The 14,433-nt window shown below is 37.4% G+C and overlaps 1 protein-coding gene across 1 annotated transcript in view; it reads left to right on the top strand.

The window, feature by feature from the left end:
* Positions 1-14,433, top strand: part of LOC140166530 (rho GTPase-activating protein 5-like) — a 93,117-nt gene that overhangs the window by 73,670 nt on the left and 5,014 nt on the right. The window contains 5 exon segments of the mRNA XM_072190014.1: positions 3,720-3,922; positions 4,692-4,820; positions 7,735-7,867; positions 9,420-9,497; positions 10,289-10,423. Of these exon segments, the coding sequence (XP_072046115.1) occupies positions 3,720-3,922; positions 4,692-4,820; positions 7,735-7,867; positions 9,420-9,497; positions 10,289-10,423 (678 nt within the window).

The raw sequence follows: 14,433 nt of genomic DNA on the forward strand, positions 1-14,433 counted from the left end.
GAATTCGGAAACCATTGTTAGCATACGCATGCTAGCAGACGACACTGTAGATAGCAAATTCAGAGATGCCACTTTTCATGAAATTTCCTGATTTCAGGAAATTTTGAAGAAAATTTACAAATATCAGGAAATTTTTGCTCTACCCTTCCTGTGCAAAAGGATAGCGAAAGGCACATTTTCAGGATTTTTCCATGTTTTTCAGGAAATTTTGACAACTCCAAGTGGCATATCTGCAAATTACACTTGCAAGGAGAATTATGTACAATATTTATTAAACATTAATGACATTTTGTGATCAAATAATTGTTGATCGTCTGGCAGTTCATTTAGATGAAATATTTTATACAGAATAATCTCTGATAAGCTCTTTAAGTGCCTAACTAAACCTGTGTTGGCTGTTATTAGCCATGTGTTCAGTTGGTAACTAATGTCATTGAGTTTTGCATATGGGAGTCACTTAGGACCTTTGGTTAACAAGCAAATGTGGATATTTGATGCAGACCGCAGTTGTTCTATTCGGCCCATGCGAGCATTTTCTTGGAGGGGCTGACATTCGCAAAGTGGACAATTGTCATAAAGCTAGTGTGTACATGTGCAGTCTGGATGCTAATAAGGTTGTTTATGGGTACGTGAAATGTTCAGCCACTCGATCACAAGTGTAGAGTCCACTTGTTCGACAGCGAGACAATAGCCTGTGGCATCATCTGCAAAACATATCCACATCTGCCGCTGAAATTCATATATATCATCATCATCTGAAAGGAAAATTTTTGTTTATTAAGGTATTTTCGTCTCAGATCATCATCATCATCATTTCGACCACAGTTGATCATCATCATGGGTATAGAGGTCAACATAGCAAGTCTTCCATGTATTATATGGTCATATAGAATATAAAATACAAGGACTATTTATTCAAAGCTGAAATGTACATCGGACATTTTGTAATGCAAAAATATTTAAAATTGTTTGTGGGGTTATTTTAAAATATCTAACCTGTGCACGGAGTCTAACCAATAATTGAATGTACTGTATCAGCTCTAAACCAAGTATAAGAAATCTAACATGTGCATGGAGTCTAACCAAAGCTGAAATGTACTGTATGTACTCCAAAACAAATGCATGTATTGGGTAAGCATAGCAGAATGGAATCATCTTAGGTTGGTTATGTTTAAACCATAGATAGACTAATAATAAATAGATGATGCACCAAGTGGCAAAGTCCAGCATCATCTGTAAATGAGAGCCAATCGTTCCATGAAGTGTGAGAGATGATCCTGTGCCTGTTACAGCAAATTTTTTAAAGGGCAGTCTTGATATCGCATAAATGCAAAGGCATGCAATCAATTGAAAAATTGGCTCTTATGGGTATATGAAAATTCTCATTGCATACAAAGCACAGGGACTTTGCCTGTTGGGTTCATTGTCTGTTCCTTTTGAATCTATGGTTTAATCGTGTATTTCTTCAATCTATTTATCGTCGAACATAGCTTGTTATATATGCAGCCCAGCCAAAGTTGAAATTATACCGAGCATATTTACTCCAGATAATTGCTTATGTTCACGGGTCATCAGAAGTAAACAATCAAGGTCATTCTCATTACAGTATATAAGTTTGTAATGTGTCTTGTCTGAAGTTGAGAGTTACGCCATGTTGGATTTCACAGTGGCAGTAAACGTGCTGATTCAAATCTGCCACTGCAAAATCCGACAGTTTTTCTCAACTTGAGACAAGATACACTATAAGTGTAAAACATTATTTTTGCTGCATATTTGAAAAATGCAACTTTGTGATGGCAAAAAGGGGGAAATCAATTTTTTAACTCTAGAATCAAATGCCAGTTTTTGCTGATGTTCTTGAATGAACTTAATCCTGTCATGAACCAGGTGAATTTAAAATATCTAAAAAAAACCAATTTATTTTCAACAACAAAAATATATATAACATTTATGAAAACTTATTGTTGGACAATTGTTGGTTGCAATTGTTTTCTATTGAGAAAATAAAAGTGACATTGACACTAAAGAGCTGACTTGACACACATATTTCAATCCAGATATGTAGAATAAGTGTGGATAGGTTTGCACCAGATAACTTACAAATCTAGGATTGCCGGCATTATGTTGGCTATGTCATAGACAGGGCATGTTTATATGATATTGAATGCATTAGTTCACTGATCAGCATGGTGTGTGTATCTGGTAGCATGATAGCGTAACGAGCAAAGGTCAGTTATTGGGAACAATAACTTAACATAATACAAGCCTATATGCACTATTCATGATTAACTTACATATATGCAGTGAAAGGCATTGTGACAATGTGTTAAGAATACAATGTGCACAATGTATAACAGAAGGTAACTGACCTGGCCATAATTATTAGTCTATTTGTTTGTTGTTGCATACGGATTGAGTATTTCAGGATTTCTGTGCATATTATTTTCAACCAACTGAATCACTAGTTGCATTCAGTGAAAAACTTCGATAGAATTTCTAGAAAAAAATATCAATTTAATATTGATTGTTTTCATTTTTGCCTATTTCATGTTTTTTAGTCTTGTCTGTCAATAATACAGAGTAAAACAAAGAAAACATTTGTTAATTTCCTGATTCTTGCTGAGAAGGGGTCTGTAAGATACAAAATGGTGCAACGTTTTGGGCAGGTTGAATTCTTAATGAAATCTTAACATAAAGGTGCAATCTTGGAACAATGATAATCTGTGTTGAAATCATCCCTGTACATATGTCCCTATTAAAACAGTTGTGATCAGTGGTATTGTATCATCACATGAGTAATGTTAGTTCCTCCATACCAGTTTATGAGCGTTTGAAACAAGTAGAGCATAGCTAGAGGGCTGTCATTGCTAAAATCACTTACATTTTGTATTTATTAGTATGAAAACAATCATTTTGTGCACAAGAAGTTATACTAAAGACTTGACTCTGTCATGGCTTGTCACTCATGGAGGCCAAAATAGTGTACCTGCAGATAAAAAAAAAAGCACAGTGATCTATAGTGTGCTACGCACAGTCACAATGCCTAGACATCAATACACAAGCCTCAGCGCACCCTAGACATTCCATGTTAGTTAATCCACAATCCTCAGTACGTCACAGGTTGTCGCTGACCACTACGGCTCCATATTATTCCATAACCATTAAACAACAACAACACAGGGACTTGCAGCTAAGAAGCACACACCTTAAGACATTCCACAATTGACCTTCGCAGCCAGGATCAGTTCCCCCAGTTACAATGGGACAATTAGCAGTAAGTTCCTTGTCCAAGGGAATTTCAAGCTCAATTTTTACACAAGAGTGATAACCACCGCCAGGGTTCGAACCCATCGCCTAACAAACTTTGATTTAAAGTATGCACTTGTTTGCGTTATGTGTTGTGGCAATTGCGTGCACGAAGTGCTACATTCATAAACAATTAAGGTTCAATTTTTGCCCATTTCTGATCAATGCTGATCCTGTATGCGGGTACACATTATTTGGTCCCTTGATTCAATAAGACAGCTTCAGCGAGTATTATGCACAGACCTATTTGGAGTTCACACAATAACTTATTTGATTTCAACACACATGTCAAAATTGCACCTTTCATGGATATATTACTAAACAGCACAATGTTTTTCTGAGCCTTTTAGATATTTCTCATTAAGTTTTCCATAAATATCTGACATATTTGTACTCACCTTTGTCTCTCTCAGGTCATACGAGTAGTGAGAGCGACAGCATGAGTAGTATGGATGCACTCAACACCACTAGAGATTCTAGCGTGAGGAAGAGGAAAAGTGTCAGGAGGAGGAAAGGACCACCTAGACCGCGGGACGAATACCCGGAACCCATTGATTTTACGACGTATGTACCAAAGGATCAAAGCACTATGCCTGAGCCTGATGATCCTGGAGAGGTATGATAATTAGTTTTCATATTTTTAGTTGAATGTTTGAGTGCAGTGGTGGCATCAGGGGAGGGGAGGGGAAAGTGAATTTTTTGGGTAATCAGGAAAAAATCTTCTAGAAATGGGCAATTTGTATCCAAAATTTGGCAATTTCACCTAAAGTACAACCATCTTAATTATGGCAATATTCATCCTAAATATGGCCATTTGCTGTGATTTTTTTTCCGTAAGGGGGGAAGGGCAAAAAAAATGGAGCAAATGCCTCCTTGTTCCCCTACTGGCACCTCTGTTTATGTGTACCATACTGGTCTGCATGTAATTTCCTTATACTGAGAGGCAATGAAGCACTTATCAAAAATTACATCCACAAAGTCTGGCAATGAGTGCTGTATCCGCAAGAGTCGGTGAAGTGACAGGAGATTATCACCATGATGATTTAGAAACCAACTAATATCCCTCTTGCTGTCTAAAACTTAATAATAGTGGCAAAGGGTATGCAACTAAGTGACCTCACTCAACTCAACCTAACAGGACCAATGTGCTATTTTCTTGGAAAAGACAGATAATTTTGGTTGTCCCTCTCCACCCAGGTATAAAATGCAGGGAGCTGTTAGGGGGATAGCCTTACTGACACTCTCATAGTTGCCAGCTAGATGCTGTGATATATATCTAATTGTCAGTGAAATAAATGTAAAGTATTTTGATCAAAAGTGTTATATAAATGCCTACTTAATTTTTCCTATAAATTGCAATTTTGAAAACTTTGTTATTATTTTAGCATGGAGTTGGAAAAGTGTCAAGATCTGACGAGAGAAAACTAAAGAAATTAGAAAGGGCACAGAAGAAAGCTATGGAGAAGAAAGCAAGACTACAGAAAAAAGAAGAAGAAAAACGAGCAAGGCATCAGGTGAGCATCCAAGATACTTTTTCACTGAGATTTCAAACATACTGATATCACTAAACAATTCTTTTGTTCACATAAGTGGTGATGTAGATGTGTACATTGCTGTTTGTAGTATCAAATAGCACGCATGAAGAGCGTACATACATTGGTGGTTTGTCGACACATCATGTCCAGGCAAGAATCACATTGGTGGTAAATGATTCTGTTCGATGGGACATGAATTACGGAATTGCCTGCCGTGTAACATCAGAGGCATCGTGCACAATCACAACTTTACAAAAAAACTCTTGAAGTGTCATTATAGTCCTTGTTGAAGTTTTTTTCTTTAGTTTTTGTTTTAAGCACCTTGATCTAGATGTAAATGAGCTTTGTAAAGCACTGTTTGTATGTATGTATCTACATATGTCACCAATTCATTATTTCCAGGTCAGTAGCCCAGCAACTCAATTCAAGGCAAGTACCCTAATCCATTGTACCATGCCTCCCTGATACCAACGGGTGGGTGGAGAATATTTTTGGTAGATGCAGCGTGATGCCACACTTGTGTAAAAATAATTTGGAATTGATACAAAAGTGATGAGTGAATCAAAATTGTGTGCAATTTAAAACTTTCAAACAGATTACTTGGTGTGAAATTACAAAGCATATTGGGCTATTCCAGTTAAAATCCATACACCACAATGGAAGACATGACCTTAATCTCACATACAGTGGGGTGTGGATTTCAACTGGAATACACTAGACTTAGTGAGTTGTCACCAATCGATAAGAACCCTCACCATCCACTGTCTTTTTCATAGAGTATTCGCTGGCCTAGTTCACGTTAAAATATAATCATTGCTAGGTCAACTAGCTCACGCTTTCTTTGTTACGAACCACTGATCGAAATGATCACAATACAAAGCCTATGGCATATCATAATTTGGAACAGGTGTATGAGCCCAGGCTTGAACCAATAATGTGCACTACGGCAGCGAATTATGTATGAACCTATTGACAGCATCACACCCCCAACTTCCCTCATGATATCAATAGAAAGCTCACATTTATTTTCCTCATTGCTCCAATAAAATGAAGACCTGCTGTATGTTTCCTTTAGATGATGTGAACACAAAAAGTGTGTGTATACATGTTTATTATTTTTGGTTTTAATATCCAACCAACTTAAGCAATGTAACTCAAATTTAGGAAGCGGATTTTTTTAATTATAGCCCTCTATGTAAGATAACACAAGAGGACTACCCATCCACCTTTCAAGAATATCTTAAATTCATGTATTGCACAAGTGTGGTATCATACTTCAGGACACTTGCAATGAGTGATCCTTTGGTGAGGGGTGGTGTTAAGGTTATTTAGAGTCAAGTGATTATTGATTGTGAAATTTGACAAGGGTTATATATTCACTAATCTAATTGATAAGTGGTGAAATTCAGTAGGGCCATATACATGTATAATTGATAAATAAAAGGTAATTTACACTGAAATAATGTGGGCAGTAAAAATTGTAAATGAGTGATGCTTAGTCAAACCTATTATTCCAACATTTTTACTAATGATAATTGATGAAACAGTATTTAGGTGTAAAGGATACTTATTTGCCCAAATAGCAAGTTGTTTAAATCAAGACACATTTATCTTCAACTGCGTATATGTGACATGATCAAGGGGAATGACTGAGTCACATGTCGGCAATTTTCAGTCAGAAGTTTTTTTTACATCATTTTCTGGCAGTTTACGAATGCTACATTTTGATGCAAATCCAATCAAAATCGGACATCTGGTTACCAATGCAAGTTATGAATGGCTGAAAACAATATGAAACAGAAGAATTTGAACACTGTTTTTGCCAATATCTTAAAAACAATATTAGCGACATCCGACTCATTTCCCTTCATCATGTATCTTCAGCATGTGTGATTGATGCGCACTTAATCACATTGCGCAGCTGCGTAGAATATATCAACTTTATTTTCAGACGCTATTCATGGCATATTAATTAGAGGTTAATAACTGCGCATCGGTTATTTGGAGGGCATTGTGAAAAATCTAAACATTTTGCCTTTGGAACCGAGGAATATCCCGATATTCCGAGGTCCAAAGCAAAATGTTTAGATTTTTCACAATGCCGACATATAACCGATGCAAAGTTATTAACCTCATTCATAACCGTCACTTTGATCTTTTAACTTTACAAAATAACACAAAACTTTCCTCAAAAGTTTGTAAAAATAAACAATTTTTACATCTTCCCTTTCCCAAAATCGATCAGGCTAAAACAAAACGACCAATAACAAAAGTGCGTATCTGAATCTGTGCAAATATGGTAGCGCAATCCAAATCTGACAGCCAGCGCAGCAGCAGTTCGTTGGACGCACAATCGGCGCACGAGAAGTCAATTGTGTGCGACATTGGAACAATTACGCATTTTGCGGTCAATTGTGAGATATTAATGACCTCGATTTGCGTTCGCGTTTTCACAAATAATAAAATATGATTGGATCGCACGCATCGCGTTTATTAATGAGGTTATGAATTATTAATAATTAATGTGCCTGCATGTGATGTGTTTGGACAAGTCACACGGCATGAGTTTGAATAATGGACAGTGGCTTTGATCTTGTATCTACTTGGTAAAAGGTGAAATTTGACAGGGCATATATATATATTCATTAATCTACTTATTTAATGGCAAAATTTGGCAGGGGCAAGATATTCACTAATCTTGTTGATGGTGAAATTAGTCAGGGGTATTTTAACTAATCTACTTGTTCATTGAATTATTGGCATATAGTCACTAATCTATCTGCTTGGTATGGTAAATAGTTACTTGACAGAAAAGTTCAACTACTGTAATACAATGATGATAGTGTGTTTGAATGATTGTTTGAATGAATGTTTATTTATTTATTTTTTGCAGAGAAAGTTCAGGAAAGGTTCGCAGCCAGCACCACCTCAGAAGCCCAAAGGCCCACCGATAGAAACCCTTGTCGGCCCGGGAGAGAGGATTCCTCCATTTGTTGTATTATGTTTGGACTATATCGAACAAGAAGGTAATTGGCAAACTGTCTAATAGAAGGCTTCAAATATGACACAAATGGCAACCTTTATATAACCTGTATGGGTAAAACTTGCTCACAGAAGTGGTCAAAAATGTTCACACTCTTTTATTATTTTAATTGTCATTATTATTATTGTAATTATTATTGTTTTGATTATGTGGTAATCGAAACTGCACACAAATCATACTCTTAAATTACATGTAGTACCACACAGTTGGTGTTGAGTGCATCCGTACATGTTGTCACTCTCACTGCTGGTATAACATGGTTCAACTGTAGAGGATTATTTTGCTGGTCTGTTTTACATAATTTGTATGTAAACCTTGGGAGTTAAGAAGGTTTGCTCCACTAAAGATTTAGCACAAAACACCACCTTGGTTCAAACATGTTGATAAGTGGATGAATATCACTTATTTTTTAGTATAAGGACATGCCAGAACTGTAAAGCAAATCATGATTTGTGAAAAATGTTTTTTCTTACTTTTTTTGAAATCTTATGTTTTCATTCATTTCTACTTTAACATGTATATGTCAGTTGAGTATGTTTGTGAAGATTATCATTCATCCAAGTAGTAAACAATGATAACATTTGAACTATAATCTTGTCAACTGGACTTACTATTTTTGTGTTGGGAAATTTCCATGTCAGTGTACAAAAAGCCCTAAACCTTTGCAGTTATTCACCCTTTCAAAAAGCTCTCTCTCAAACCAAATCTACCAACAAAGACTCTGGTGCACGCAAGACTCAAGGTGACGGTGAATCAAAACATGGTAGGAACATCAGCATATCCCTGCGTCTCCGGACTTTCAGAAAAATTCCCCCGGATCTTTAAAGACAAAGGGGTACCACTGTCTTTTAAACCCAAGAACGTGCTACGACAAGCGCTAGTCCACCCCAAAGATAAACAACCGAAGGATAAGTAAAGTTACATCTTTTAGTGTCAAATCATTGGTGCGAAGAACTGTATATAGGGGAGGCTAAATAAACATTTGCAAAATGCATGTACCAGCATAGACGAGCCAGCATTGGTTGTGGAGACTTGGCCATGTATAGAGATAGATAGATAACAATCTTTATTCAGGGTATTTCATTCAGTTTACAAACTTGGACATTTCAAATCATTCATTTGACAACAAAGAAGCAAAGAAGCATTTCAAATCATTCATTTGACAACAAAGAAGCAATTTATGTGAAACAGGAGGTGCCTTCACTCAATAGGGGAGGCGGCCTACGCATAACTTGGCTGAAGCCTACAGTTCAGCGATCAGGAAGATACCTCGCAGGTTGAACTCTAAGGTGACCTGTGATACAACAATATCCGCTTCACAGGTCAATGAACTTTTACCGCCAGATGATCAGTGGGGCTGACGATACATTCATGATTGGATGTGAAATTTCCCCACTCAAAAATAGCAAGTCCAGTTGACTAGATTATAGTTCAAATATTATTATTGTTAGTTGAGTAATTTTGCATATTATTTCAATCTATTTTCATTCTAATTTGTATTGCTTTAATGAAATTCTTGTATTGTTATTTTTCAGGGTTAAAAATAGAAGGTTTGTACAGAGTGCCAGGCAAAGGAGCTGACAGTGATGCCCTTATCAGCAAATTTGATGAAGGTTAGTAAGCAGTACCTTGGTGTACAGGCCCGCCGAGTACGGGAGCAGATAAGATGGCCGAGGCATAGATGCAAATTATGGTTTGATTTTTAAAAAACTTTGAAACTACACCAAACTGGTTATCCAGAAAGCTGCTGGTTAAACTTTTTGCCAGTTTTGTGTTAAATTGTAGTTGCAACATGTGTTGAAATTTAGCAAATGTAGTTGAATATTTGCACAAATTGGCCTAAAATTAGACTGCTGTTTGGAGTTCCAAAATCTTTTTCACCTTAACCACTTTTTATGTGTGAAAATGGTTGGAACTGGAATAATTTAAACTGTTGACTTTTGTTGGAATTCTGAAATCTTCCACAAGGGTTGTTGTTTTGAAATGGAATAGCCCCCCCCCCCTTCCAGGAAGACCTATCTAAGCCTAGTCCCAAGCATGTGTGTGACAGCCACAAGCAAACAATATTCACTTCTCTCCCCCCCCCCCATCTGACTCATTAGCTCAGTTGGTAGATCATCAGTCTGGTGATTCAAAGGTCCCAAGTTCAAATCATGGATGGTCAGTGATTTTTTTCTACTAGTTGTCATAATGTTAAAATCCTTTCTCATAATATTTTGATAAAAGGCAGCAGATAAACTTTCGGAGTCTTGTATTTTCATAATATCATGCTGAAACGTATTTGAAGTGTTCCTAGTGATTAGTGAACTTAAAAACATTTTTGTGTTTGATGGGTTCTGGCTTGGCATTCTTATTGGCATAATTAATACAAAAGTTTTATATTTTTGCTACTTTTGTTTTATAGATAAGACTGTAGATATTGGTGAAATGAAGATCTCCGTACATGCGGTGGCCACTGCAATCAAACAGTTTTTCAGTCAACTTCCGGAACCGTTAGTCCCGCGGGACACACAAGAAGAGTTCCTCAATCAGTTCAAAGGTAAGATTCAACAAGAGTCCTTCTGATTTTTATTTCTCAGAAATGTTTTTAATTTCATGATTAGTTTCTGTCTCTAAATTTCAACATAAGTTTTTGTCCTCATCCTCCCAGGAACTGAAGTAGCACGTTCAAACTGACTGAGAACCCTGTCAATTCAAAGGTGCTTAGGATATTCTTTGTTGTGAAAATAGAAAGTCAACCTATGCTTTTGCTATGCAAAACAAAGTTGCAACAACAGATTTGACCACCACTGCAACTCAATACCAAAATAATTTTTCTGCTGTGAATTAGTTATGTTTTTGCACAGTGTTATGCTAAAGGTCAACTGACAGGGGACTTAAAAACTAAATGTAAGGTTAAAAGATTTGGTCCTCTCTGACATTTCAAAATTCACCAGTTCTTCCCACACTGTGCACTCAAAGGCCGCTTTGTAAGGTTAAAAGGTTAGGCACCCTGTGACATTTTAAAATTCACCAGTTCTTCCCACTGATTTGCACACACCCTCTTCTAGGAACTGGAACCAGTTGTAATTCAGTGTAGCTGTCTGGATCCCAAGTGAACATCTGTAATATAGCACTGACTCAGACCTTCATTTTTGAGGAGTTCAATTGCACTAGAGCTCCTACAGCTCTCCTTAACAACATTTCAGGAGTATGATTTACTGAGCTCCTCACTACTTGAATTGCTATGATTTAATATAGATATGAAAAGATTGAGCTCCTTGTTGAGTAAACTCAGGAGAGTGATTAATAGAGCTGCAATTTTCAAAAATGAAGGCCTGACTGAATGTGTGCCTATAGATACAAGTTTATAATCTTTATCTTAGAACAAGGTGTTCTGTTATGAATGTATGATGTGAATGTTATGCAATATTACCTCATGTAACATGGTTGCAATGTCCTACCTAACTCAAATTATTTCATGTTCCTTCATTTTTTTCTGCCATCTGGATTATATTAAAATCTGTGTAAGTAAAACACCCAGGGGCCATTGGTCATTGATCAGTGGGTATCATCCATGAACAAAAAATCATGTAAAAAGGGTCCTTTTCAAGATCAGAGCACCATATGTATGTAACATGAATAGGGAAAAGTCTGTGTTCAGGGATGCTGCCCCTTATCAATGCCAAGTGCCCCACCCGTATAAAACCCTTCGGTTTATTTGTGTTTCTACTACTGAGCCAATATATAGATGAGTTGACTTCTGACTTCTGGCAGTATGCGCATGCATCATCACAATTTCCATTGTTTTTTGCCTGGCAGTATATGTGTGCAATTTCCTGTGCATCATATTTTGTTCAGGGCTTGTGTTTTTAAAACACCTGCCACATCACATTAAGGCTATTGAGCAGTGTAGTGGTTGCATGGGGTTCACTCAAGCATATCGATATACCAGTCCCTTGCCATTGTTGATAAACATTGAGGTCAACTCATCTATACTTTCATCCTTTAGTTGACATGAATTCTGTAATCTCATTGGTCAAATACCACTTGGATAAAAATCTCTATTTTCTGCGAACTCATCATTAATATTTATGATAACTCAAGAGGGTAATATTTTCTATATTACTTGCGTAATCTTTACATGCACACAATATCTTAAGACATGCACATACTTCACGCATGGCAAAACTACACATGGCAAAACTACACAATGTGTAACACGTATCGTTAATAATAATAATAATAATAATATCAAAAGCAAGGAAGTGAAAATGGCCTACTTTTTAGTATGATTATCAAACTATTGTATTCTCTTTAATTAATATATGAGTGTGGAATTATCTAAACATGGAAGTTGCCAGTATAAATTTGTTCAAACATGCAAAAACTATAAAAAAAAGGATTTATAAAGATTGCCATATTGTTTTGAAGAAAATTCTTCAAGACAGGAAATCAAGTGTGGGACTGTATTTGGCTCAGTACAATGTTTTGTGAATTGATGTGAATGTATAGATGTCCTCTCTATTTGCATTTCCCCTGTATCCCAGCATTTCCACTATATCCCAACCAGTGTTGTAGTCCTCGAGTACTGTCCTTGGCCTCGAGGACTCCTCGAGGACAGTTTTGAAGTCCTTGGTCCTCGGACATGTAGTCCTTGGCCTCGGAATTGTAGTCCTTGGCCTTGGCCTTGGCCTTGGCCTTGGCCCTCAAAGTCCTTGGTCCTCGACAACAAGGATCCGACAAGGACAGGCAAAATCATCAAAAATGCAGGCAAATGTTTAAAGAGTGATACTGAGTTACACAATCTGCTGCTATCAATTAGAACTTTTTAGAGAAACATGGCCAGGATAGCTTTTTATTGTACCTGATTGAAATACAAAAAACTGTGTCAATATTTTGGTGCACTCTTAACTACCATCTTTGCTTTTTGCAAAACATGCACATGGGGGCCAAATATGCGGTTTTATATTCAAATTCCACTCAGCCAATATGATTCCTAAAATAGGAATACCGAATAGACAAAAAAGGTTCTTTAAATATTTTAAGAAACTCACTTTGATCTTAAGATAAATGCCCATTTTAGGCTGTTTTGTCGCACATGTCATACCACATAACTGTCTAGCATTTTGACATCAAAATGGTAGATATGCGGATCAGACATTAAGCGTGATATATTGTAATCTTCACTACCGTACTTAAATGGATCAGTGTTGTAGTCAAGACCTGTAGGTCCTAGACCGAGACCAAGACCTTCCCATCCAAGATTGAGACCGAGACCCAACCTTCCGAGACCAAGACCACCCCCTTCCGAGACCGAGACCTCTAAGTTCCGAGACCATGATCGAGACCTCGGTTTAATTGGGAGGACACATCACTTCTATTTTATTTTTATTTAGCAATGTTTAGTGGGTATGCTCCCAGAATTGGGTATGATGGGTCTTTCGGTTAAGTTAAATTCAGGGGTCTTTCGGAGCTACACGCACGATTCAAAAACAGGGGTCTTTCCGGGGAGCATACCAGTATTAAAAATGAATTTTGTGTTAAGTGTCCCAGGAGTTTAATCATAACTGAAACTGGAAGCTCATATCTGAACATAGTTTGAAAATACAACATTGGGTTTTGAGGGTTGAAACTAGAATAAAGAGCCCATTTTAGGCATGTTTATTTTATAAAGTTATATAGGCTTACAGTGCAGCATTATTTAATGTGCATATAAAATTTCCTTATGTTGACGACAATATGCTCCCCCCCCCCTCGGTCAGGCGTGGTTTAGTATGGTTCATTATTATGAAGGTCCTTGGCCTTGGCCTCGGAGACAAAAGTCCTTGGCCTCGGAGGGTTGTCCTTGGCCTCGGACACCATGTCCTTGGCCTCAGACACCATGTCCTTGGCCTTGGCCTTGGCCTCGGATACCAAGTCCTTGGCCTTGGCCTTGGCCTTGGCCTCGGACATGAGGTCCTCGACTACAACACTGATCCCAACATTCCCCCTGTATCCCAGCACCAGCATCCCCCCTGTATCCCAGCACCAGCATTTCCCCTGTATCCCTTCACCAGCATTTCTCCTGTATCCCAGCACCAGCATCCCCCCTGTATCCCAGCACCAGCATTTCCCCTGTATCCCTTCACCAGCATTTCCCCTGTATCCCATCAGCATCTCCCCCCCCCTGCATTCCAGCATTTCCCAAGTGCAAGTTTGTTAGGACTAAACTAGAAAAAAAACCTACATCAATAGCCACATTTCCTGGTTTACAAATATTAAATGCCTGAGTATATAAGTTGAAATTTAATCACAAATGTGATGTGATCAAGCTAACTGAGTTGTTTGTCACTAATATTGATTTTGAGATACAGCCAAATATCCTGTCTTTTATTGTTCTGAGTAACACTAACATGACCAAATGAAGCTCTAAAAATGACAACATGAAGAGCTTTGTTTCAAAACCCCTTACATCCACTTGAGCAATTTTGAGAACATTCAAAAATTCATCACAAAAATCACTTGATATAAGGGGGTTTGCAACAAACGCAGCTTTTGGCAGGATGCTCATCTTCATATAGTGAATTT

This window comes from Amphiura filiformis, chromosome 12 (genome assembly GCF_039555335.1).
Source record: "Amphiura filiformis chromosome 12, Afil_fr2py, whole genome shotgun sequence".
Taxonomy (NCBI): domain Eukaryota; kingdom Metazoa; phylum Echinodermata; class Ophiuroidea; order Amphilepidida; family Amphiuridae; genus Amphiura; species Amphiura filiformis.